Here is a 25,640-nt window from a genome sequence, read left to right as displayed (position 1 = left end):
GTTGGCATTCCCACACCGGCGATCGGCACTCTCACAACGACAGTCTGAACTTCCACACTGGCGGTCTGCACTCCCACACTGGCAGTCTGAACTCCCGCACCGGAGGTGTCAACAGCTGCAAACCTTGGTGAAGAAGAAACATTCTCTGAAGTTGTTTCCTGCGGAAGTCTATCCCGGACGAAGAGGTCACTCCACACTCGTGCTCCCTCGGCACTGCAAGCCGTGAGAGTTGATGCTCTTCCGTCTGAGTTTTCCTCCTTCAGCGAACACAAATTCAAGAACTCCTCCCGTGCTTCTTCCACCAATTCCACCCACTGTCAAGTCTCCTCCAACAATTGTTCCGCGCTCTGGTTTCCATCAGCAATCTTCTGAAATTTCCGTCGGCATTCGGCTTGCTGTGCCAGAATTAAATTCTCTTGCACAATACGGGTTCCATCTTTTTCCTTGACCTTATTCTGATCTTTATTAAGCTGATTTGGCATTAATCTTCATTCCTCCCACCTTCCAGATTCATAAGGCAACGGCGCCAAATGTTTACCGTACTGGTAAAGAAATCAGCGCATATAGACAATGGAATAGAATAGCAGAATAATATTCGCAATTGCCAGACATTACATACAGAGCATATCATATCCCAAGATGCATTACAATGATACCAGATGGGATATAAATACTACCGCCGAACCTTCCCGAAGGAGTCCGTTGGCCACAAATATTCTATCCACTACAAACTATTTACCGACGACGTCGGCTATAGAATATAGAAACACCACCAGAACCATCCAGTCGGCTGACAACAGCAATGGAGGTGGCCTTTTGGGGAATTTTTTTGAAATGTCAAAAGGAGAAAAATCTAGCTAAAGTTTGGGGGCTAGAAAGGAAGAGTATTCAACAACAATGGGCAGCGGAGAAAGTTGCTGTGCAGGAAGCTTGGAACAAAGGAAAAGCTGAATTGGAGAGCAAGGTCACTGCACCAGTAGCTAAAAAGATGGATGCACTATGGGTATTATAGGGTGTTCAAACAAAGCAAAAGATAGTGGAACAAGACCTGCAACGGCTAAGGGGAACTTTGAGCATAGGGATGTCCTCCCATCCTTCTTCTTGAAGTCAAAGTTGTTTTTATTGGTTTCATGTTTTAAAGTTGTCTGGAAAACGACTTCTTTTCTTAAGGGGATAGATGTAGTTAGAATAAAGTAATTGTTATGTTTAGTACTTGTGAAAACTAATCGGGTTGGGTAGTTAGGTGGTGAGGAAATGCGTCGGTTGGTTTCCAACCAACCAACCCTTCTATAAATATTTGGAACATTGGTAATGTACTCAAGTTGGCTTTTGGTATTAATAAAGAAATCATTTCCTTGCCTACTGGTATTGTGGTCTAAATGGTATGTGTTATGTTTAGTACTTGTGAAAACTAGTCGGGTTGGGTAGTTAGGTGGTGAGGAAATGCGTCGGTTGGTTTCCAACCAACCAACCCTTATATAAATATTTGGAACATCGGTAATGTACTCAAGTTGGTTTTTGGTATTAATAAAGAAATCATTTCCTTGCCTACTGGTATTGTGGTCTAAATGGTATGTGTTAGGTTTCACTTCATATATATCAATTAACTATTCTATGTGATTAGCATATCTCTGTATTGTATTGTATCTATGAAGCTTGGGTGATATTTGCACCCTACAGGGGTGGTCATCTTCTCGATGATTGACCTCCATTCTGGATACCATCAAATTTGAGTAAGGGAGAAAGACATGTACATTACAACTTTCTGATGTGACTATAGTCACTAGTAGTTCTTGGCCATGCCCTTCAGTTTGACCAATGCACTTGCCACTTTCCAGTCTCGTATGAACCACATCATCAACAAGCAACTACAGAAGGTCCTATTTGCATTCTTTGACAACATACTCATATAGAACAAGACTTGGGAGAAGCAATTGAGGCCTTTGGATGAGGTGTTCGAGATTGCGGAGTCACAGTCTTTGTTTGCAAAGAATTCCAACTGCAAGTTCAACATGATGAATATTTAATGCTTAGCCACATCATTAGCGCACAAGTAGTTCAAGTGCATTGAGAGAAGATTCAGACAATTCTTGATTGGCACACTTCTAGGACACTCACAAAGTTTTGAGGGTTCTTTGGCCTGTGCAATTACTATAGTGGGTTCGTGAGGGAACTACAAAGCTTGGAGCTTCATTGACCAATCGCGCAAAGAAGGGAGTATTCCATTAAACGGAAGCACCATAGAAGGCCTTCAACAAGTTGAAGGTGAATATGAATACATGCCAAGTATTGGTGTTTCTAAATTCCTCTCAACCTTTTATTCTCAAGTGCAATGAATCTGAGGAAGCTGTTGAAATAGTATTGATGCAAGATAGTTATCCCATTGCATTTGAGAGACAAAAGCTCAAGGAGACTAAGACAATGTACTTAATCTATAGTAAGGATATGCTTGCCATCATATATGCACTGGCCAAGTTCAAGAAATGTCTGATTGGAGGGAAATTTGTGATTAGGACTGACCACAATAGCCTTTGTTATTTCTTGGAGCAAAAGGATTTGAATGAGAAGCAATATAAGTGGGTGAACAAGACTCGGACCTATGACTTATGTGAAGGGGAAGAAGAATGTAGTTGTTGATGCCTTACCTAGGAAACCTGCCATATGCTCCTTGTCCCAGCTCTCAGCTGATTGGGTTGGTCATTTGTTGGAGTACTCCAAAAACACCTTTGCTTGCCAATTGATGGATGGATAGATTCGGGATGATCGGTACAAGGTGATGGATGTGTAATGTCCCCTCTTAGGGATAGTAAAATAAATCCATTAAATTGGAATATTTTTAACAATTGAACAAAGAAGATAATGTTGACCTGTATCAAGATCGTATTACTACTCCTAAATAATCTCCTTTAAAGCCATGCACAAACTTGGATAGATCTGCATGTGTAAGATACTTAAGTTTGTATAAATATGGTTATTAAAGGCATTGAGACTTGACTACTTACCTGATTGAAATCCCTGCAATTATACAACTCAGTTATGAAGCTTTCACTAATCTATATAATTGAAATAAATGCTTCCATATTATAGACTTCTACTGATTGGCCAAGCCCTTCATATTAAGGCATTAATAAAATAAGTCTTCACATCTCTTCTTTGATGATGCTTCCCTATTTGATGCCATCAATACTAATTATATATTATTATCTCCTGTTCGATGGCCCTATCACTAGATCTTTGATCTATTGTGGGTCATTATTTCTGATGCAATGCTTGCTTTACTCTTTGAAGATGAGGTCCTCCAACCAATGAAGGTCTTTCTTTTGATACTAAAGAGTTTACTATCGAGACATCTCTTTAGGCTGCTCCATCCAGTGTAACGGGACTCGCCGAGTCAGCCTCAGACTCGGCGAGTCAAAGGCAGAGTCCACCTTTCCGAGGCAGACTGCCTCTTGACTCGGACTCTGCCGAGTCATATCCGAGTCCTGCCTGACTCAGCGAGTCCATGGACTCGCCTAACTCGGCGAGTCCCGATGCCAAGACTCTCGCCAGCGGGTAACAAGTAAAAAGGCAAAAAAAACATAAAATGCTTTGTTTAATTGGATTTTTTTGGTTTGTATAACATGTTATTGACCTAAAAAGGTCATTCCACCATTTGCTTATGCTCACAAGAGAGAGGAAAGAGTTAGAGAAGAATATTGGGGTTTTGAGAGAGAAATCAACAAACCGGTTTGGTCTCCCGTATTGATTGCTAATGGTTTGTGCATCTTTCTAGCTTGCATTAAAGCATTGAGAGGAGCTTGAGGGAGCATTTGGAAGAGGTTTCTACAAACTTGCATTTCCATTGTTTGTGCAAATTTGAAGAGGTAAGCTACAAGTTGTTGTTGCATTTCTTTGTGTTGTTTTATACTATGTTTTAAACTTTTACATTCATATTTTTTAAGTATTCTCACTTCTCATTTTGTTTAAATTTGTTTGGTCTCAACTCTCTACTACTAGTCTACTATTTTTTTACTTCTCATTTTGTTTACATTCATATTGCAGCAGGCTGACAGCGAACAGTAACTTATTGAAATTTGATATAATGTCTCAACAACAAGGTGAGGGAAGTGGAAATAGGCCTCCATTTAACCCTAATGCAGACCCAAGTGCAATAGCAAAGGATAGGGCTTGGAAACATGCCATCCCGGCGCACAAAAAGGGAGTTGTTACATGTTGGCATTGTGGTGTGGTATATAATGGGGGAGGAATAAATAGATTGAAGTATCACCTAGCACATATACCTAGACGTGATGCTAAAAAATGCAAAGATGTACCCCAAGATGTTATGCGAGACATCCAAACTCTTCTAGAGGAAAAAATGGAGCAAAAATAATTGAAAAAGAAGCAACATGAAGAAATGGCACAACTAGCCGGAGCCCAACAAGGGTCTTCTAGTTTTCGCTCTCCATTATCCACTGCTCCACCTACAAATACCACTGCTTCTACGAGTGTGAGCATTGGGCCTCGCATTCGTAAGCAAAAATCGACACTTGATTCTATGTTTGCTCCACGCACGGCTCCAGGTTCACAGCCATCGCTTGAGGGCATGGGTTGGAACAAGGATAAACATGATTATGCAAAATTGGCACTTGGGGACTTCTTCATCTACAACAACATTTCATTCAATGCAGCAAGGTAATTATTTATGTAAATTTAAATTTAAGTCTTCTCTTGCTTTCAAAGTTACAAGTTTCAGCTTTCAACTTTCAGCTTTCAATAATATGTTTATTTTGTTTATTTTAATTTGTATTTTGTTTTCAAATTTATTTATAATATACTAATTTGTTTAACTTGAAATTTTATTCTATTTGTTTTAGGTCCCCTTATTGGCAAATTGGAATCGATGTTGTTGTTGTTTGTAGTCCGGGGTTCAAAGCCCCTAGTGCTGAAGAGCTAGGAGGCCCTATTTTGAACCAAAGGGTGGCTGATGTACAAGTTGAAATCACGGAGCAGCGTGAGGTGTGGAAGAAAAAAGGTTGCACCATCATGACTGATGGTTGGACTGATAGGAGTAGAACACTCCTCAACTTTCTTGTTTCTTCATCAGGTAAACTGTAATTGTACTTAAAGTCTTAGACATTAAAAATTTAGAAGTAGAACTTGTACTTAAGTGATTAAGTTTATAAATTTTGAATTTATAAATTATGATTCATCATTAATCATTATACTAATTTGTTTCTTTTTCTTTAGGTGCCACGGTTTTTTTGAAATCCATTGATGCCTCGGGAAAAACAAAGAATGTTGAATATCTTTGTGGGATAATGGATGAAGTGATAAAGGATGTAGGTGAGGAGAATGTGGTGCAAATAGTTACTGATAATGCAGCAAATTATGTTCCTGCAGGAAAGCTTCTTATGGAGAGACACCCTCACCTATTTTGGACCCCTTGTGCCGCTCATTGCATTGACCTCATATTAGAGGATCTTGGTAAACTCCCTTGGATCAAAATAGTTATAGAGCGAGGAAGGAGTGTATGCAAATTCATATATAATCATACATGGGTCCTCAACCTCATGAGGAAACACAATGAGCAAAGGGAGTTGTCTCGTCCAGGGGTCACTAGATTTGCAACCAACTTCCTCACATTGAAATCCTTGCTTGATTCAAAGGGAGGTTTGAGACGTATGTTTGTTAGTGAGGAGTGGCTTGCATCCTCATATGTAAAGACCACTGCAGGGATTGCTGCAGCTGATCATATTTTTGACGAGCCCTCTTTTTGGACACCTATTGCTAATATTGTGAAGGTAATTTTCCTTTTTGTCCTCATTTCAACTTTATTTTGTTTATGAAATTATGTTATAAATTATTGTTCATTTTTTAAAGAAAAAACTTAAAGCTGATTATTTCTTTTCCAACTTTCATAATGATTGCAGTTTGTAAAGCTGCTTATTGTTCTCCTACGAACAGCTGATGGAGAGAAGCCCTCAATGGGCTACATTTATGAGGGCATGGATAGGGTGAAGGAGGCCATTCGCACTTTTTTTGCAGGGAAACGAGATAGGTATGGGCCTATATGGGATGTCATTGATAGACGATGGCACAATCTACTTCACAGGCCTATACATGCAGCGGCCTACTTCCTTAATCCAGCATACCAGTTCAGCCCATATTTCAAGGCTGATGATGAGGTGTGGAGCGGCCTCTATGATGTTATAGAGAGAATGTCACCTAATTCAGCAGTTAGCACAGATATAGTCCGTGAGATTGAGCTATTTAAGAAAGCTCAAGGGGACTTATTTGCACGAGAGTTGTGCAAAAGAAATAGGACAGCATTGATGCCTGGTAAACACTAAAAATCTTTGATTCTAATTTCTACATCCTAATTTCTAATAGTAATTCTATTACCATCTTAATTTGATAAATTCAAAGTTATTGATATGATTCAAAAATTTCTTGTTTCAGATGCATGGTGGGAGATGTTTGGCACAAAGGTGCCAAATTTACAGAGGATTGCGATTCGCATCTTGAGCCAGCCATCTAGTGCATCAGGATGTGAACGTAATTGGAGTCTTTTTGAGCACATACACTCAAAGAAGCGCAATAGGTTGGCAGTGCAAAAATTAAATGATCTTTTTTTTGTTCACTACAACCTTCGCCTTCGCCATAGACAGATCCTTGGCACCTATACAACTCCGATTGTATTAGAGAATGTTGATCCTCATGCAGAGTGGAAACACAGAGGTGGATGATCCTGTCTTCAGTGATGAAGATGTGGAGTGGGTAGATCAGGTGGATCGAGAGGCTGAGGCAGTAGCGATGGCAGTTGAGGAGGCTAGAGCACGAGGAGACAGAGTGGACCTTGAGGCTAGGAATGATGGATCCGAGGCTGATGACGAGGATTATGTGCGTGAGGAGGATGATGATGATGAGGATGAGGCGGAGGTTCAGGGTCAGCCTCAGACACAGGCAGAGAGGATGGCTCTAGAGTCTTCCATGACTTATCTTAGGCGCACTCGTAGGAGGACATAGAGGATGGCTCTAGTTGTTATTTTGATATATGTTTTGAACTTTTGAATTTGATACCATGGATTTTGTAATCCATGAATGTTGTAGACATTTGAGTCTTTGATATTGGAGTGACACTATGTTTATTACTTTATAGTTTATAACTTTATATTGTGGTTATTCAGTTTTTTTCCTTCAAAAATTCGCTTTTATACTCATGTGATCTATGCAAAATTGTGTATGTGTATTAAGTAGGTTCTATTTATATCAATTATTGTGTATTTGATGTTAATTGACTAAAAGATGCAAGAAACAATCTTAAAATCCTTAAAAATCTTTGGATTTCATGAGTTTTTCAATTTTTCGAGTCCTTGCCGAGTCCGGTCGCCGAGTCCGAGTCCGAGTCAGATTTTGACCTTTCTGAGTCAGAGGCGAGTCCGAGTCCCATAACACTGGCTCCATCCCTGCAATAGGTATCACATCATTCTATAAGTAATTGACCTATTATAACATACTGTTTCCTTAAGATAGCATCGATATGCTTTTGGCTTATATTTAGCATTGTCATTAGTGTTATCTAACAACCAAATTGATAATCTGATTTACTTTGAAAAGAATGCTCAAAGATCCTCCTAACTTTGTCTTTCAAAAGCGAAGAGAATGTCATCAATGAGGGATTTTCTCCAACATTTCATAAATTACTTATTTCATCCAAAATGGTTGAAAGTGAGCCCTTGGAAATCTTTTATAACACACTCATAAAAGAGCTCATTCACTCATATTACCAATGTGGGTTAAACAAAATCATGTTTTCCCCCATCACTTTTGCCTTTTCCGATTTTTGGGGATTTTTCTCTTTTCTCCTATTCTTGCAATTGTTTTTCTCCCTATTTTTCCATGGTATTTTTTTTTTATATTTCCCTATGTCATTTAAAATAACTTTTTCTTAAACTTAACTCCTCAAACATTTTATATTTTTTCCAATTCATTATTAAATAAAGGGACTTCAAATATTTCCCACTTTACTATAGTCTTGCATTAATAAAGTTAAATATTTATATTTAACTTTATAAACTAAATTCATTAATACATAGATAAATCATATCAACGGTACTCAAAATATTTTGCCAATATTAATCATTTACCATCAACGTGACACTATCATTGAATATCCTGACCACGCACAAAATGACTTACTATAAATAGTAAGTATGCCCAAAATTGCTTTCAAGTGACTCGGACTGACCTGCAATCGCAAAAGCCAAGGTCAAGTGACCTCAAGATCCTTATAATGTCCCGGTTAACCTACAAGAGCATGAAGAAATAGGCTAACGATAATGTCCTACTATTAATGCTAGAAAAGGAACATTACAACTACAAATAACATTTTCTACACCATTCATAAAAGACAACCTTATTTATCAGCCTCATTCTCAACTACTAGAAGTGAGCATTCATTCATTTAGAAAACAACTAATGTTGAATTGAACATACACACAAACATCATGCAAGCATTTGGCATAAAAGTCTTCCTTTATCAGGATTTGAACTCAAATAACATGCCATTCTGATTGCACGTTTAGGAGTTGCCAAATTACTCAAGTAAAATTCAATCTTAATGAATTCTGGTTTAAAGGTTGGCCAAGGTTCATCCATTCATAGTCCAAGCATCAGCCTATCTCTTAGCTCTCATAAAATGCACTCACTACTTTACAAGGGGACACAGTGCTATCTGAGGGCCACACCACCACTCCAAATGAAGCTAGGAAAGAACTATTTTCATACTTATTTCCTTTTAATTTTTCTATTAGAGAAAAAGAAGTCTTTTTTTCTTAGATAATATTTTTTTCAATTGCGAACTGTCACTTAGATTTGTATTCTTTGCTTTGTAATTGATTTTATTTAGGCTCCCTCTTAGGCTTTTAGCCTTCTTTGGCCTACTTTAGACATCAACTGGGGAGGTCAATTGTGCCCCACAAACAACAACTTGAGCCACTTCAACTAGAAATTAATAATAATTATACAAATACACACATATACAAGGACTTGATAAGAATTATTTACTTTGGTCAGGATAATAAGAAAGCAAACGAAAAATACAATACATTGTGCACACTAGGAAAACACTTAACAAAACTGCCCAAGTTTTGTGAAACATACAAAACGTGAGTGGTGTGGATTTGTAAAATGTTAATCTAATGACTAACAAAGAGTAAGGCCATTTTGAACAAAATGCCTGAATACCAAAGAACAAGCTGTCAAATAAGCAGGGAAGAAATGGGAAGAATTAATTATAACTAGTGTTTCAACATAAGGACACACTCCCGGATATCCCTGGGCATCCCTAACATCCCAAGGACTTGGAGACATGGAAAGGACGTCTCATTTCAGAAATAGATGGAAACCTCCATTCAAATGAAAAGTAGATGAAATTAGAAAATTAGAAATAGATTCAACAAATGGTATCTATATTTTCTAATTTCATCTACTTTTCATTTGATTAAGTTATATGATAGTCATCCTTGATAATTGAATTTTTTTTGGCTGTCCCTGAAACTGCATTCCCACGTCTCCAGATTCCACTTTCCTAGAATCTGAAAGAAACACTTTTTAAAACTAAAAAGGTCATGGTGCATTACAACTCATAACAATAGGCAATGGAATACTAGAACTGTGGAACATCAAATCAGAAAAGAACCAGTGCTAACGTGAACAGAAAACATGTGAAGCAAGAAAAAGAAATGAAATGAGCCAAGACAATTGTAATGTCCCCTTTTCTAAGATAAGGTTTTAATAATAATAACGAATAAACAATAATAAATTATGATATAATTTTTTATTATTTAACTATATTATGGATATAATACAAATTTAAAATAATATAATATAATTGGTGGATTGTTTAAGGAACGAATATAATAATTACGATAATACAATAATGAAATAGTATGATAATTAATATATAAATATCAATGATCAATGATAATAATTCAAATATTATTTATATATATATACACATACATATATATGTGTGTATATATATACATATATGTATATGTATACATATATGTATATGTATACATATATATATGTATATATGTTTATGTATGCCAATTGCAGGAGAGCTCTATCGAACGGAGTGCCGCCTTACTGTCCAGGCACGCTCTCCAGCCGATGGAGGAGATCAACTCCATTGAGTTCCCCGCCCAATTCTATGGGGCAGGCTTTAAGGTGTAAAATTGATAATTGATAGGGTGGAGCAGTTACTCAAGTGCCCCTCGAAACATTCGGAATAACAACCAACCTCTTTAAGTCAAACCTGCCATTCATCGAATGCAATGGCAGTGCAATGCTGTTCCAAACTACACTCCCCGCCTATCGCCTTTGTGTAAATGCTATCTTGAAATGCCCTGCACTTCTTACCTATAGAGCAAACATTGAACCATCAGAGAACCAATTGAAACTCTTCTCCTTCCTTCCCTCCCAAAGCCTTTGCCTTCCATTGCAGTCCCAGGCAAGGAGTGAGAGACAGTAGCGCGTATAGAAAAGAGGGGAATTCTATCAAAATACTTTTTGATCCTGCTGGAGGGGGAGACCCGATCTTATACCAGCATCCCCCTTGGTTCTTCGAGGGAATAGGAAGGGGGTTCGGCCGCACTGGCTGCCCGGTTGGTTTCTACCACTCCGCCCATCAGACCCATGACATGGAGATGAGGGCAGCATATAATAGATCAGCCAAGGAGGGAAGCAAAGCAAAGTACCTACAAGAGATAGCGAACAAAGCCAAGCAGGGAAAAAAGCGAAGTACCATTATTCCATAGCAAAGTTGTTCAACTGCCAATGTTGATGAATGATATTACTTTAGTAGATTAGCAAAGGTGAACGATCTTATGGGGGGATTGGGGTTTCGCTGCCGTGCAAATCTATGGCCCCTTTTAGATTATTCAGCCCGCTGGTCGGCGCACTTGGGGGGTGGCTATAAACTTGAATGATCTTGTCACCCCTTTCTGAATTCGAATGTTTCAATGAATGAATGTCCCTAGAACTACATAAATGGATGTGTAGTTCATTCTAGAAGTGCAGTTCCGGAAACCCTACTTGAAGATTTGGCAACCTTGCATTTATAGACAAACATTTAAACAAGAAAACGTCGTCGCTAGTGGGAGTTGGGCGAGATAACTATATTTTGTTCTTGATCAAAGCATACAATCCGGGCTGAACCATTTGATTTCTTTAATAGACCAGGGCTCAAGCTACCTTCCTTCCCTCTGGTTGGAGCAGCGTAGACTCTCCCTGCCTCTGCATGCACCAGCCATAGGGCTCATGCTTGCCTCATCCGTGATGGATAAGAGGCACATAAAGCTTTCAAACTTTTTGCACTAGGGGAGATCTGCCAAAATGAGCCAGCAATTCGGGCAATTGAGAAGCCACAGGTAATTTAGATACATACATACATACATACATACATCTATATGTATATATACATACATATATATACATATAAATATATATATATATATATATATATATATATATATATATATATATATATATATATATATATATATATATTAGGATATAGTTCAGACAACTAGCATCTCCACACGCTATGATAAACATTGAAATTACTTAACAAAACAAAACACACAAATGAAATCACCAACTCCTGCGTCCAAAGGACACAGCCATATAGAATAGAGATATAAACATAGATTCTTTCGTTGGGGGAGTAGAAGAATGGAAGAAATGCAGACTATATAGGTCAATGGAGAATTAGATCACATAACTCTGAAAAGAGCAATACCCGATTATAAATTATCAATCATGTCATTACAGAGAATGTATTAAACAATCGATGAGCATTAGATGTATTAAGGAGAGTTGCAAGAGTTCAGTCTGGGCTGGGAGCTATTATCAGATTGGGCTCCGTCAGCAGAGAATCCGGATATATTGGGAACTAGCGATTGATTGAAAGATGAAATAAAAAGGATGGAACAGACATAGCATTTAGAATAGTCATAACAACATCGGCAATTACAGGGAGACCAGTCAGCAACAATCAAAAGGAATGAAGTACACATGAATACCCATGTCGACACAAGGAACAGAAAATGATCAGATCCTCTCCATTATATGTGTCACACTCGCAACATCATCCAGTCAAGATGATTAACATGGGGATGGATATGGACAGAGACATACAATTAAGTCAGTGCTAGGAAATAACACTGTCCACAGTAAAACTATTGAATCAGCATATTAAATTTAGACTCCAATAAAATATACAGTCAGAATACAAACTAGGAAAAACAATGATAGATGGAAGAACATTAAGGAAAATAGGAGGTCAGTCACTAATTAATATTAGTCATTGAGTGAACATGTAATAAGGGACATATGGGAGCCACAATTACAGAGATGAAATATTTTGGTCTTGGAACCACCGCTGACCCAGCAACAATTAATGAAACTGTGAGTCAAGGTGATGAGATTATGGTTTAAAGAATTAACAGCAACATTGAAAATGGTGACTCAGAACTACTCCAGGAAGTCAATCAATCTCAAAGGCATTAACCAGTGATACTATTTGTGCTTGAACAATCAGATGATTAGTATCTAATACACAGTAATTATAAGCATGAAAGTGAAGCATAAAGGTTAATGAACAGTTCTCAGATTTAACCTTTAAAAATTCAGATTAATCTAATTAACATATGGTAAACGATCTATAGGGAGCAGGCATATCTATGATTGATATCAAAATATATGAACTTGCTTATCAGCAATAAGACACACAAATTGCTCAAGCAGGGTAGCACCTTGATTAAGGACTCAGACAACAATTCACATAAATAAAACAATGATGTGTAACCAGTATTAAAAAACAGTTAAAATGCATATTTCGATGAATATTACACCTGAAATAGTGATAGCATTTTTAGATCCACCAACATTGGTTCATCACCATTTAAAAAAATACTCATCGACATATATGAAAAAGAGCATGGAATAGACAATGAATGCCCTTTCATCCAGCTCGCAGTTGAGCTTTAGAGAACATTATCCCATTAATCCAAACTATCTGGACAGGGGATGTTACAGCAGTCTACAAATATTCATCCAAATCAAAGCATTTTAACAAGCCTGTCCAGAAAATGGTGTGATGTCCCCATTTTAAAATAGAATTAAATAATAAAAATAATAGAATTAAATAAATAAATAATAAAAATAATTATATTAATAATATATACATAATTATAAATATAATTTAGTCTATAAATTTAAATTATAAAAATTAATGAAAATCTTAATATTTATATCATAGTTCCAAGACTCTGCAAGTTAGAGCAGGACTCTTTGAGTCCAAGCCAGAGTCCATCAAAAAGAGGCAAATTGCCTTTGACCTCGAACTCGACAAAGTCTTGGTAGAGTCACCATGGACTTGCTGAGTCCAAGGACTCCTGATTCATAGAGTCCTGAGCTCTAGACTCTCTCCGGCAGCATGACTCATAAAGTGCAAAATATAATAAAATAAAGGGTTAAGTGAATTGCTTGTGCTTTGTATAACATCTATTTTACCTAAAAAGGTCATTCCATCCTTTGCTAATGCTTGTGATAATGAGAAAAGAGTTAGAGAAGAGTATTGGGGTTTTGAGAGAGAAATTAGCAAAACGATTGGCTCTCTCATATCAATTGTTGATTGTTTGTCCAACTTTGTAGCTTGAACTTAAGTATTGAGAGGAGCTAAAGGAAGCATTTGAAGGAGGTTTCTACAAACTTACTTTCATTTCCATTGTTTGTATAAAAATTGAATGATCTTGTCTTTGTAGTTTGTTCACTACAACCTTCGCCTTCTCCATAGACAGATCCAGGGCATCGATATATCACCAATTGTATTCGAGGCTGTTGTCCACATGTAGAGTGGAACACGGAGATTGTTGATCCTGTCTTCAGTGATGAAGACGTGGAGTGGGTTGATAAGGTGGATTGGTAGGCAAAGGCAGTAGTGATAGCAGTTGAGGAAGTTGCAACGCAAGGAGGCCGAGTGCAAGACCCTAAGGCTAGGACTAATGGATCCAAGTCTGATGATAAAGATTATGTGGGTGTGGATGAGGATGAGGATGCCCCATGAGATTCAGCCTCAAACATAGGGAGAGAGGATTGCTCTAGAGTCTTCCATGACTTACCTTAGACATATTCGTAGGAGGGCATAGGCTACTATGAGCCTTAGTCTTCTACACTCTAGTTGATATTTTGATATATCTTTTAAACTTTTGATTCCATGGATTTCATATATTTTAGACATTTGACAATGACACTATGTTTAATTTTATATTATGTTATTCAGTTTTTTCCCTTTAGAAATTCGCTTTTATACTTATGTGATCTATGCAAAATTGTGTATGTGTGTTGAGTAGCTTCTATTTATCTCAATTATTATGTATTTGATGTTAATTGACTAAAAGATACATTAAAAAAATCTTTAAAACCTTAAAAAAATTTGAATTTCATGGGTTTTTCAATTTTCCGAGTCCTTGCTAAGTCCAAGTTCGAGTCCAATTTGACTTTCCAAGTCAGAGGCGAGTCTGAGCCCCATAAATATGACTTATATATCTAGTATTTAAAGAATAAATTATAAATAATGAATTATACTTAAATAATTACTAGTAAACATGTTATAATCAATGTTACCAGCCTCGGACTCTACTCGGACTTGGTCAAGCCCAAATTGGACTCAGACTCGGTCTTGGCAGCCGGACATGGCAAGAACTTAACAAATTATAAAACCCATGAAAATCAAAGATTTCTAAGGATTTTGAGTTGTTTTCATGCATCATTTAGCCAATTAAAATCAAATACACAATAATTGAGATAAATAGAAGCTACTCCGCACACATATACAACTTTTCATAGATCACACAAGTATAAATGCGAATTTTGGAAGAAATTACATAAAGTTAAACTGAATAACATAATACAAATCTGAAATATAGTGTAACTGTCAAATGTCTACAATATCGATGGAATATGCAATCCATAGAATCAAAAGCTCAAACCATATACACCTAAGATAGGTCATGGAAGCTTCTAAAGTCATCCTCTCTCCCTGTGTCAGAGGTTGAACCTCAGTAACATAATCATCATAATCATCCTCCTCATCCTCATACTCATCCTCATCATCAAAATTTAGATCCATCACTCTTGGCCTCAAGGTCCTGCACTGGGTCTCCTCGTGCTCTAGCCTCCTCCACTACCATCGCCACTGCCTCTACCTCTCAATCCACCTAATCAACCCACTCCAAGTCTTTATCACTAAACACAAGATCATCAACCTCTGTGTTCCACTTTGCTTGTATATCAACCTTCTCTAATACAATGGGAGATGTGTCGGTGCCCAAAATCTATTTGTGGTGGAAGCGAAGGTTGTAGTGAACAAAAAAAGATCATTCAAATTTTTTGTTGTCAACCTATTGCTCCTCTTCGAGTGTATATGCTCGATCATACTCCAATTACGTTTGCATCCTCAAGCACGAGATGGCTAGCTCAAGATACGAACTGCAATCCTCTGTAGATTTGGCACCTTACAGCCAAATATCTCCCACCATACATCTAAAACGTGAAAATTTTAAATCGGTTCTATAAATTTGACTTTATCAATCTCGATTCTAGATTCTAAAGTGGTAATAACATAAAAATTAAAATTTGGAATCACATATTTTTACCAAGCATCAATTATGTCCGGTTTTTCTTGCATAAGTCTCGTGAAAATAGGTCTCCTAGTGCTTTCTTATACATCTCTATCTCACAGTCATTGTTCCAATAGGATTGTTAGGTGACATTCTCTATATAACTTCATAGAGGCCACTCAGCACCTCTTCATCAGCCTTAAAATTTTGGCTGAATTGGTATGCTAGATTAAGTGGGCAGCTGTATGTATAGGCCTATGAAGTAGGTTGTGTCATCGCTTATCAATGACATCCCATATGGGACCATATTTTTCATGATTCCCTGCATAAAAAGCTCAAATGGCCTCTTTTGCACTATCCATGCCCTCATAAATGTAACCCATTGAGGGCTTCTCTCCATCAACAATCCGTAGGATAATAACAAGAGGCTTTATGAACTGCAATCATTGTGAAAAACAAAACATAAAGCTTTAAGTTTTCCATTCAAAAAATGAACAATGTCAATGTTAATGAACATAAACAAGTGTTTAAAACTCTAACAAAAATAGTGAATGAAATGGAAATGAGCACAAAAAGGAAAATTACCTTCACAATCTCCTTGGTGGGTTTCCAAAAGCCACTCTCATCAAAAACCCAATCAAGCACCTCAACTACTGCATTTAGCTTTGCATATGAAGAATTTGTCCACTCCTCACATACAAACATACATTTCAAACCAGCCTTTGTGTTAAGAAAAGATTTCAACGTCAGAAGATTTGTTGCAAATGTAGCGAACATTGGATGAGATGACTCTTTATTCTTTGTGTCGCCTCATAAGGTTGAGGACCCAAGCATGAATATGTATGCACTTGCAAATATTTCTTGCTTGCTCTACACATTTTTTTATCCAAGGAATTTTACCTATATCCTCCAACATAAGGTCAAGGTAATGGGCAGCACAAGGGGTCCAAAACAAGTGGTGGTGCCTCTCCATAAGAATTTTACCAACAACAACATAATTTGCTACATTATCTGTCACAATTTGCACTACATTCTCCTCGCCCACCTCCTTCAACACTTTCTCCATTAGTTCACAAAGATACTTAGCATTTTTGGTCTTCCCCGAGGCATCAATTGATTTCAAAAACACTATGGAACCTAAGAAAAAATAAAGAAATTTAGTACAATCACAATGATCAATCAATTTACTACTAAATTACTAAATTCTAACTTTCTAAGTACAATATTGAATTACTTGATGAGGAGACAAGAAAATTCAGCAGTGCTCTATTTCTTCTATCAGTCCAACCATCGGCCATGATGGTGCAACCCATACTTTACGCTGCTCCTCAATTTCAACTTTTATATCAGCAACATGATGGGCCAAAATAAGACCTTTAGCTCCTCATTAGGGGCTTTGAATCTTGGACCACAAACAATAATAGCATCTATGGCAATTTGCTAATAAGGAAACTTAAAAATTAAAACAAATTAAATAAGCAATATAAGTATACTTATATGCAAGCAAGAGAAGACATACAAATTTAAAATTAAAATTATAAGTACCTTGTTGCATTAAATAGAAGGTTGTTGTAAAAGAAGAAATCTCCAAGTGCCAACTTTGCTTGCTCATGCTTCTCGTTATTCCAATTCATGCTCTCAAGTGATGGTTGTGCACCTATAGTTGTGCGTGGAACAAAGATGGAATGAAGTGAGGGTCTTTGCTTATGCACCCGAGGCCCAATGCTCACAGTCTGAGATGCAGTAGTAGAAGAAGGTGGAACTGGAGGGTGACCATGTCCACGATAACTTGAAGAGCCCTCTACACTTCTAGTTCCAACTAATTGTGCCATCTCTACTTGTTGCTTTTTTTAATTCTTTCTTCTCAGCAAATTCCTCTAAGAGAGCTTGCATATCACAAATAATATCTTTAGGTACCTCTCTACTTGTTTTTTTTAATTCTTTCTTCTCTGCAGATTTCTCTAAGAGAGCTTGCATATCACGCATAACATCTTGAGGTACCTTCTTGCCTTTTTTATTATATGCCTTTGTCTATGTGCAATGTGATATTTCAATCTATTAATGCCTCCCCCATTATATGCTATCATACAATGCCAACATGTCACAACTCCTTTCTTATACCTAGGAATAGCATGTTTCCAAGTCCTATCCCTTGCTACCGCACTAGGGTCAGCATCACAGTATGTTTTAGGCCTACTTCCACTACCCTCAAGTTGAGACATGATGTTATTGCTGCTGCAATATACCATAAATAAATAAAAAATAAGCATTTAGAATATAGAAAATCCAATTTACAAACACTACAGCTGCTTGCTTTTCAAGTTTTTCATCACCATAAAATGGAACAAATATAAAGAGTCTAAACACATGCAAATAAAAAAAATTCATGAATGTAAAAAAAATTGCAAAATGACAAGAAAAAAATGTATCTTACCTGTTTAATTTTGCTCTAGATGTGGAAATGTAACCCAAGTTTGAAGAAGCCTCCTCCAAATACTTCTTTTAACTCCTCTCAATACTTATATGCAAGCTATAAAGAGACACAAACAATCAGCAACCAATAGATGAGAGCAAACAGATTTGCTAATCTATCTCCCAAACCTCCAATACTCTTCCCTCAACTCTTCTTTCTCTATTCTTTGTGTTTGCAAGTGATAGAATAAGGTCTTACTTATGCTTTACATGACACTAATCACAAAAAAAAAGTCATTTAGTAACTTTTTTTTTGGTCTCTTTTGGATGATGACCGTCGACGGAGTCAGCCCTGACTCAATCAAGCCTCGGCCGAGTCTGAGACAAGAGGCCATTTGCCTCATTTTCCCTGGCTTGCCTCAGGAATCACCAAGTCCTGTAGCGCTGTTTATAATATAAGCCTAAGTTAACTGAGCACATAGCACACTACATTATTTGATGTCAAGTATAAACCATGGATACAATTAACTCAAGAAATTTAAGCTAGGATGCTATCGGGGATCAACAACAAGAGTTGCAAAGGTATAGAGTCGACCTTACATGGAAGACGATTCATTAGCATGACACAATTAAGTCAAACATAAATGTCTCTATGTTATATCATTGTAGAGTGTCACGGAATAATATGATATGTTGGGATAATGAAATAATTAAATAGAAATTTAGTAGTACAGATTGGTCAAAGACCAAAGAGAGCAATAAATTGATGAGACAAAGGAACGAACAATATTGACTTGTAAAATTCAAGTCAACAGACGAAAGCATTGTAGATGATAGCAACATCAACAATAAATCTAGTCAATCAATTTAAATGATCAGTTATCAATAATAATATAATAATATTGATCACAAAGGAATATGAATTACCAAGACCAATTCAGCAGTCCACAACAATAGGGTCAATGACAATCAGCAAATAAGTTATGCAAACCATTCAATAAGGGTGGTGCCCCTTCACATATGAAGAGATGCGATCCTTATAGCTTTGTAAGATATATATGCGGAGAGGGGTTGATATTTGTCAAAGGTAGTTAGGAGTTTTAGTTATCAGATCAAGCAAGCATAAGATTATAATAAGATTCTCTTATACAAGTCTATGATTAACATATAATGACCAATCATTTGTCCATTATCTTATTTGCTATTCTTCTTGGATTGCTGGGAATTTATAGGGAAGATTGATCATTCTACGAGTCATTCTTTATCAATATTTTTAGCAAACCAAATCTGGTAAGAGGAAGTAAGGACGGGCTAAGGAATTGGTTGATATAGTTTGAATGATGCTAAGGAATTGCAAATGATATTACAATACCTCTTACAATGAACTAATATGTAAGTGCAGTTCCTTTTGGTATTTCCAATGCATATACATGGAAACTAGATATGGAATGCATACCTACAGCCAACTAACATTTTGACAAACAATTGGCATACAACTATCATGCTGATCATATATGCTATTAGATGGACATTTCGTCAAACAAATGGTATGCAACATATATCTCCTTTATTGAATTCATTCCCATGTACAATGTTGCTATAAATTTGCCAAGACAAATGCACTTACAATAATGACTACAACAATGCCAAATCTGATACTGAGTTATCACTTACAACAGCAAAATTATATGCCTAAGATTACAATGCTAACTACTAATAGTTGCAAAAGGAACCTAATAATAGTGATGCCCACAAATGGAGATGAAAGTTGCATAAATACTGTAGCGCGGGTACTGCAGTGTGACACTGTTCACGCGTACTATAGCAGTAAACAATTATTAATGGCTGCCAAAGATGAATCTTCAAGTCTGCACTTGATAGTCCTTCAATATTCTTCAATCCCTTCGGTCATTCCTTAACTTTAAGCACAAATAGAACTCCAGAATGAAACTCTCCTGAATGCCAAATTCAGTGGATATTTCACCACCTCAAATGGTTGCAACACTGAAGAATTGATGCTCTCTAATGGCTAACTGAAATTAGAAACCCTTAGTTTCTTCTCCCAAGTTCATATCAAATGCAATTAACTTCCTTCACCCTTCTAAAAGGAAATAAAATATTATTTAATTGCACTCTCTAGAAGCTTCCCCTTTTCCAATATAATAATTAGTTGTGCTTCTAGAAAATGCACTCTCTAGAAGCTTCCCTCTTTCCAATACAAAAATTAGTTGTGCTTCTAGAAAATTAGATTAATTAGATATAAAGTCACCTTTAGATTTATTTATTTATTGTTTTTAATTTAATTTGTTTCTCCTTATTTCTCCACTTAGCCTTCGGAGAACGAAAAGCTAAGAACTCCATTGAGGGTCTAAAAGATGAAGGACATTACATAGGAAACTTTTCAAATGGTGTAAGTTTGGATTTCACAATGATGAAAATTGTCTGAATGATAAATCTGATAATGCTATTCTAATCTACTTATAGTGATATAAGCAGAAGATCAAGTTAGTAAGCTGTAATATTAGTAATAAAAGAGAAAACCTACTTGTCGACACCTTAGAGTTTTTAGAAATTCCTGAAGTTGGGATAAAAAGAAATGAATAGGGCCAAGATGGAAAAGAAAATGATCACCATTTCACTACCAACATTCTTAGTCATGCAATAAGTCGTAGAGAAAACTAGTCGCTGTGCTTTCAGTCAACCAAAATTCCAGATAATGCTGTCTGGAAGGGAAATGTTTGCACACTTGGAATGAGAGCTGTTCTTTTCGGGAGAGGAAATGCCTCACTTGCAACTTGAATAGCTATCACTTCCACACCCACCTTCAGTTGCCTTGATTGTAGAGATGCTAAAGTAATTATGCATTGGAGAAACTATACCACAAATTGCACAGCAATCTACCATGCCTTCTACAGATGTTTCTAGCTCTACAATTGTTGCTGCTTCTACTTCTAACTTTTTCAGTGCATTGCTCAGAAGGACGCAAAACTCTAAAATGGGGATACAAATGTTTTGCACATGTTTCATCATTTTAGCTTTGGAATCTTAAAAAGGGATACTATGTAGTTTCTGTCAAGCATATGCCACCTTTCAAACCATATTTTACTTTGCGGTGTGGCCCAATAACTGCAAATCTTTCCACAAATATCTTAAGGTTCTATGTTGGACAAAGAATGATCATTCATCTACATAATCAAGAAATGGTTATAATAAGGCCTTTTCCAGATGTACTTCATTTCTATATTTGCATACATAAGTGGTGTTCTATCTGAAATATTTCATACCAAGTCAAGTTCTAAACATAAAATTGTCATTTATCACTTGCAAGCTATACTTAAGCCCTTATCTCTTTTCATCTCTAGTTAGTATCTTTGTAGGGTCATCCAGAGAAGCTTTCAAGCAAATGTGGTAAAGAAGGGAAATAAACTTAGACAACAAATAAGAGGAAAAGAACTCTTAAGGTGCAAAAAAGTGTTTCCCCAATGCAAAGGCACACGCCTCAATTTAGAGGAGCTAGTTTTATCAAAATTCAAGAAGGTGCATCACAATGAAATGGCATGCATCTGTCCAACAAGGAAAAGGAGTTAAAATTTGCAAAGATCATTGTTTGCCAATGCCGTGGTACGTGCCTTACTAGAGAACTGCATCTAATTTTAAGAAAATGTTACAAAATGTCTGCCAGTAGAAGGGTGTGCACAACTCCAAAGAGGATAAGACAAGATAAATTTATTAATGTCCAACAAATGACAACAAAAGGGGTCCAAGGGACTGCCAAATAAAACACAAAGGGTTGAGCCCGCAGCAAGGGCACCAAATGGTACTTGAAGAAAGACAAAGAAAAAGCAAGAAGAAAAAAAAGAACCAAAAGCCAAAACAGAGGATGAAGAAGGGGAGGTGTGGATGATCCAAGCAGGAAAACCCCACCCCCCTAAAAAGCTTGAGCCATTGAGAAGAGACTCTGAATAGAAGGGTAAGCCATGAAATCAGCAAAGACACCAGGCCACCTTTGAGAAGTCTAGGAAGAGGGAGACAAAACCTGAGAATGCCTCTAAAGCCTCACCGACCTAGAGTGACCAGAAGGGGGAGGGCCAAATTGCCTCTTGGTACCACGCATTGAAGAGAGCCCCATGAAGGAGGTGATAAACGAAGATGTGTAGGCGCAGAAGAGGTTGATGCTGAAAAGAGTTGTTACGAAGCCTAGTGGCTTCATAGAGATAAAGATAAAGGCACTTGTAATCTGTGAATCTAAAGAAGGCAGAAAGAACTTGAATATCCCTGAAAAGGTAGTAAAATCTCTAATGGATCTCATAATAAATAGGGCAATAGAAAATACAATGCTCCTATGACTCGATCTCCCCAATGATGCATAACGGGCAGATCCTGTCCTTTTTGTCAAGTTGGTGATCGGTCTAAGAGCAAATCTTGTGGGAGCCCACCCTAACAGAACCATGAAAGATCATGAAAAAATGGTACCAATGATATGATAAGAAAGGGGTGCATAATGAACTCGTCCCTCATCTCAAGGAAGTGGTCTGCAACTTGATGCACCTAATCAGCTCCTTGGGGGATGGGGAAGGGCATAAAGAGAGTACACGAAAGGGGATGTGCTTTCCATGATGATGTTATTTTATCATTGTGTCTTTGCAAATCGATTAGTGTCAACATATCTACCAATCACTGAGCATACACAGACACATTGGATACCACCATCAACAAAAACAAACATATCTCAGGCATCGCCAAAGTCATGAATGCAGAGTCAGGTCACAATCTTAGTGAGTAAGAGCACTTCTGCCAGGGTGGTCTCTCCAACAATTCATGATCTTTGTCATTAGCAATTTGGTACATCCTTGTAGTTGACTAGATGTAAATATCAAACTTAATTCACTTATTCAGCTTTTTCTTGGGGGGGGGGTGTGTGGAAGATGGGGGGGCAAAAAGAGTACACAAAAGGGGATGTGCTTTCCACGATGATGTTATTTTATTTTTGTGTATTTGCACAGAGATGAGTGTCAGCATTTCTACCAATCATTGAGCCTACACAAGCACATTGGATACCACCATCAACAAAAACAAACATATCTCAGGCATCGCCGAAGTCATGAATGCAAAGTCGGGTCACAATCTTAGTTAGTATGAGCCCTTATGTCACGGTGTTCTCTCTAGCAATTCATGATCCTTGTCATTAGCAATTTGGTACATCCTTGTAGTTGACTAGAGATGTTAGGGGAGATTACAATTGTTGTGAGTGGGAGCTACTCTAGACACAATGCAAATAGGAGCAATCAACTGTAATATCCCTATCATTAAATAAAGATAAACTAATAACTTTATTTGGGGTCCCGATTGATTTATATATATCTCGGGCCCATCTTTAATTTTTTGTAGGTGTAGATGTTTTTTGCATTATGCATTGACACAATAACTTTATTTGGAGTCCCGATTGATTTATGTATATCTCGAACCCAGCTTTAATTTTCTGTAGGTGTAGATGTTTGTCATGTCATGTGTTGGCACAATGTTTCTCCCTTGAGAGTTTTCCTTCGATAGGGTATATATGTCCATTGGGTTAGTTGTTATAGGTATGTGATTTGGATGATTTTATTATACTGAGAACCTATGGGAGTTCAATGTTGTTCCTCATTTGGAAGTGGAAGATCTTCTCGAATTGGCTATTCTAATTTCAGTGGGATTCAACCCTCACCCTATTTCGTTCTCTGTATTACTTTGCTTCAGATCTAGCACATCTAGAGCGTCATCTTTGTTTGCAAATATATATTCCTTGATTAAATTGCAAGTACTTGTGTTGGCATCTATCTATGTGTGTGGTAAAGGCCCCACTACTTAGTCTTCTGGCAAAGGCACATCTTCCCACCTATACAACTGCTAACCGTTCGACTTGCATACTTCCCTCTCTGTATGTGGTAATTTGTCCTCCTTAGGCCATACACCCTACCCCAGCAATCCTTCCCTCGCCATTGGCCAAATCGCTCTCTTCCCCTCATGCTCCACACACCACCTCACAACCTCTACTATATGGCAGTCTAACTCACCATTGCCTTGTACAACTATATGCCCTACCACTTTCTCACCATATGGACAACTCTCACCACACAGTAGACACTTTGCAATCATCGTATGATGATACTGTATGGTAGGCCCATTTCCTTCATTCCATCCAAACCTTGCCATTTTTGTTTCCTATTCACAAAGTAAGGATATCGTACATACCAGCAATATTATAGTGGTATCAGAGATCGTGATTCTGCCAGCTCATGGAAGTGAATGCAAATTTATACGCGAAGAAGGCTAGAGCACTTCATTGGTAGAATGGAGGATCCACAAAATCCTATGAAAGAACTCAGGAATCTTCTAAGAGAGTTCACCAGAAACCAAACTCAAATCAATGAAACCCAACGGCTCACGTAGGAAAGATTACAGAAATTCGCTGAGGGTAAAGTAATCAGAGAACAAAATGGGCATAGCAACAATTTTGTTATGGGAACAACAAACCCTCAACCATCTCGCTCTCAACCTTTGATACTAATCTTCCCTCCAAGGGCGAAAGCACCACGCAAAGAATGAGAGCCCACCTTCTAGAAAATGCAAGAACAACTTCGAGAAGATTGGAGAAATGCGAATACGGAAGGCGGTATATCCTACAAAGACTATGTTGATCTAAAACCAAGATATTCAGGAAGGGAAATCGTGGTTATTTTACTGATGACCTTAGGAGGAAGATCAAAAAGGTGAATTTATCACCATTTGATGGATCCGCGGCAATCACCGCACAGACATGGGTTCTGAAGAAGAAGCAATCAAGTTTGGAACACTCCATTTGGAAGGCATGGCGCATGAATGGTGAGAGTGGGTGATGACTGTATTGTGAGAAAGTGGTGAACGTCCTAATAAGATGGCAACATCATGTTGAGTGATTCTATGATGAGCACTCGCGTTCATTTGCATTTTCATTCATGGGAGTAGTCATGATGGACACACCCTCTAGGAGTAGCCATGGTGGATGTTATTCCATGACTCAAATATGAGCAGGGAGTCCTCCCTAGATAAGAGGGAGCATTGATGTATGTATCTACAGCAGTCTCCGTGGGAGACAATTACATCAAATATGTGATTGGCCTTTGGCCTTGAGTATTTAGTTTAATAAAATAATTGACATTATTATTATTGTGAAAAAAATATGTGACGCTATGAATGGTGGTAATTAAGATTAATGTGCATCAACAAGGAGAGATGACTTGTTGAAATCATAACAGAACCATTGTTAATCCATTAAGTACCAACTAATTATTAAATAGATACAATTGGATTAGGAACTACTAACTGTTTCCTTTGATTGGACAAGTCGCCTCTATTAGAAAGAGGCATGATCTTCCCCAGTTAGGATATATATTTGATCCTCTCCCTCCTCACCGGATGATATATGAAATATACAAAAGAGGTGAATTGAATATATACAAGCAGTGGGTAGACATTCAACATTGGAGGGAGATCGTTATTGCAAAGGGATCAATTGTCATAGATGCATATTACACAGTC

At 37.4% G+C, this 25,640-nt stretch overlaps 2 protein-coding genes across 5 annotated transcripts in view; one reads left to right on the top strand and one right to left on the bottom strand.

The window, feature by feature from the left end:
* LOC149551937 (Prolyl oligopeptidase family protein) overlaps positions 1 to 25,640 on the bottom strand; it is a 191,798-nt gene that overhangs the window by 21,965 nt on the left and 144,193 nt on the right. The window lies entirely within an intron of this gene.
* On the top strand, positions 4,844 to 7,008 carry LOC149551938 (uncharacterized). Its single transcript, XM_089789525.1, has 5 exons — positions 4,844 to 5,086; positions 5,230 to 5,783; positions 5,913 to 6,321; positions 6,442 to 6,590; positions 6,706 to 7,008. The coding sequence occupies exons 1-5, from the start codon at positions 5,026 to 5,028 to the stop codon at positions 7,006 to 7,008; spliced, it is 1,476 nt and encodes a 491-aa protein (XP_089645651.1). The 5' UTR covers positions 4,844 to 5,025.

Source organism: Cupressus sempervirens, chromosome 6 (assembly GCF_028749045.1).
Source record: "Cupressus sempervirens isolate cs-2001-9-10 chromosome 6, ASM2874904v1, whole genome shotgun sequence".
Lineage (NCBI taxonomy): Eukaryota > Viridiplantae > Streptophyta > Pinopsida > Cupressales > Cupressaceae > Cupressus > Cupressus sempervirens.
Note: the sequence above shows the minus strand (reverse complement) of the source record. Positions and strands in the feature narration are given on the sequence as shown.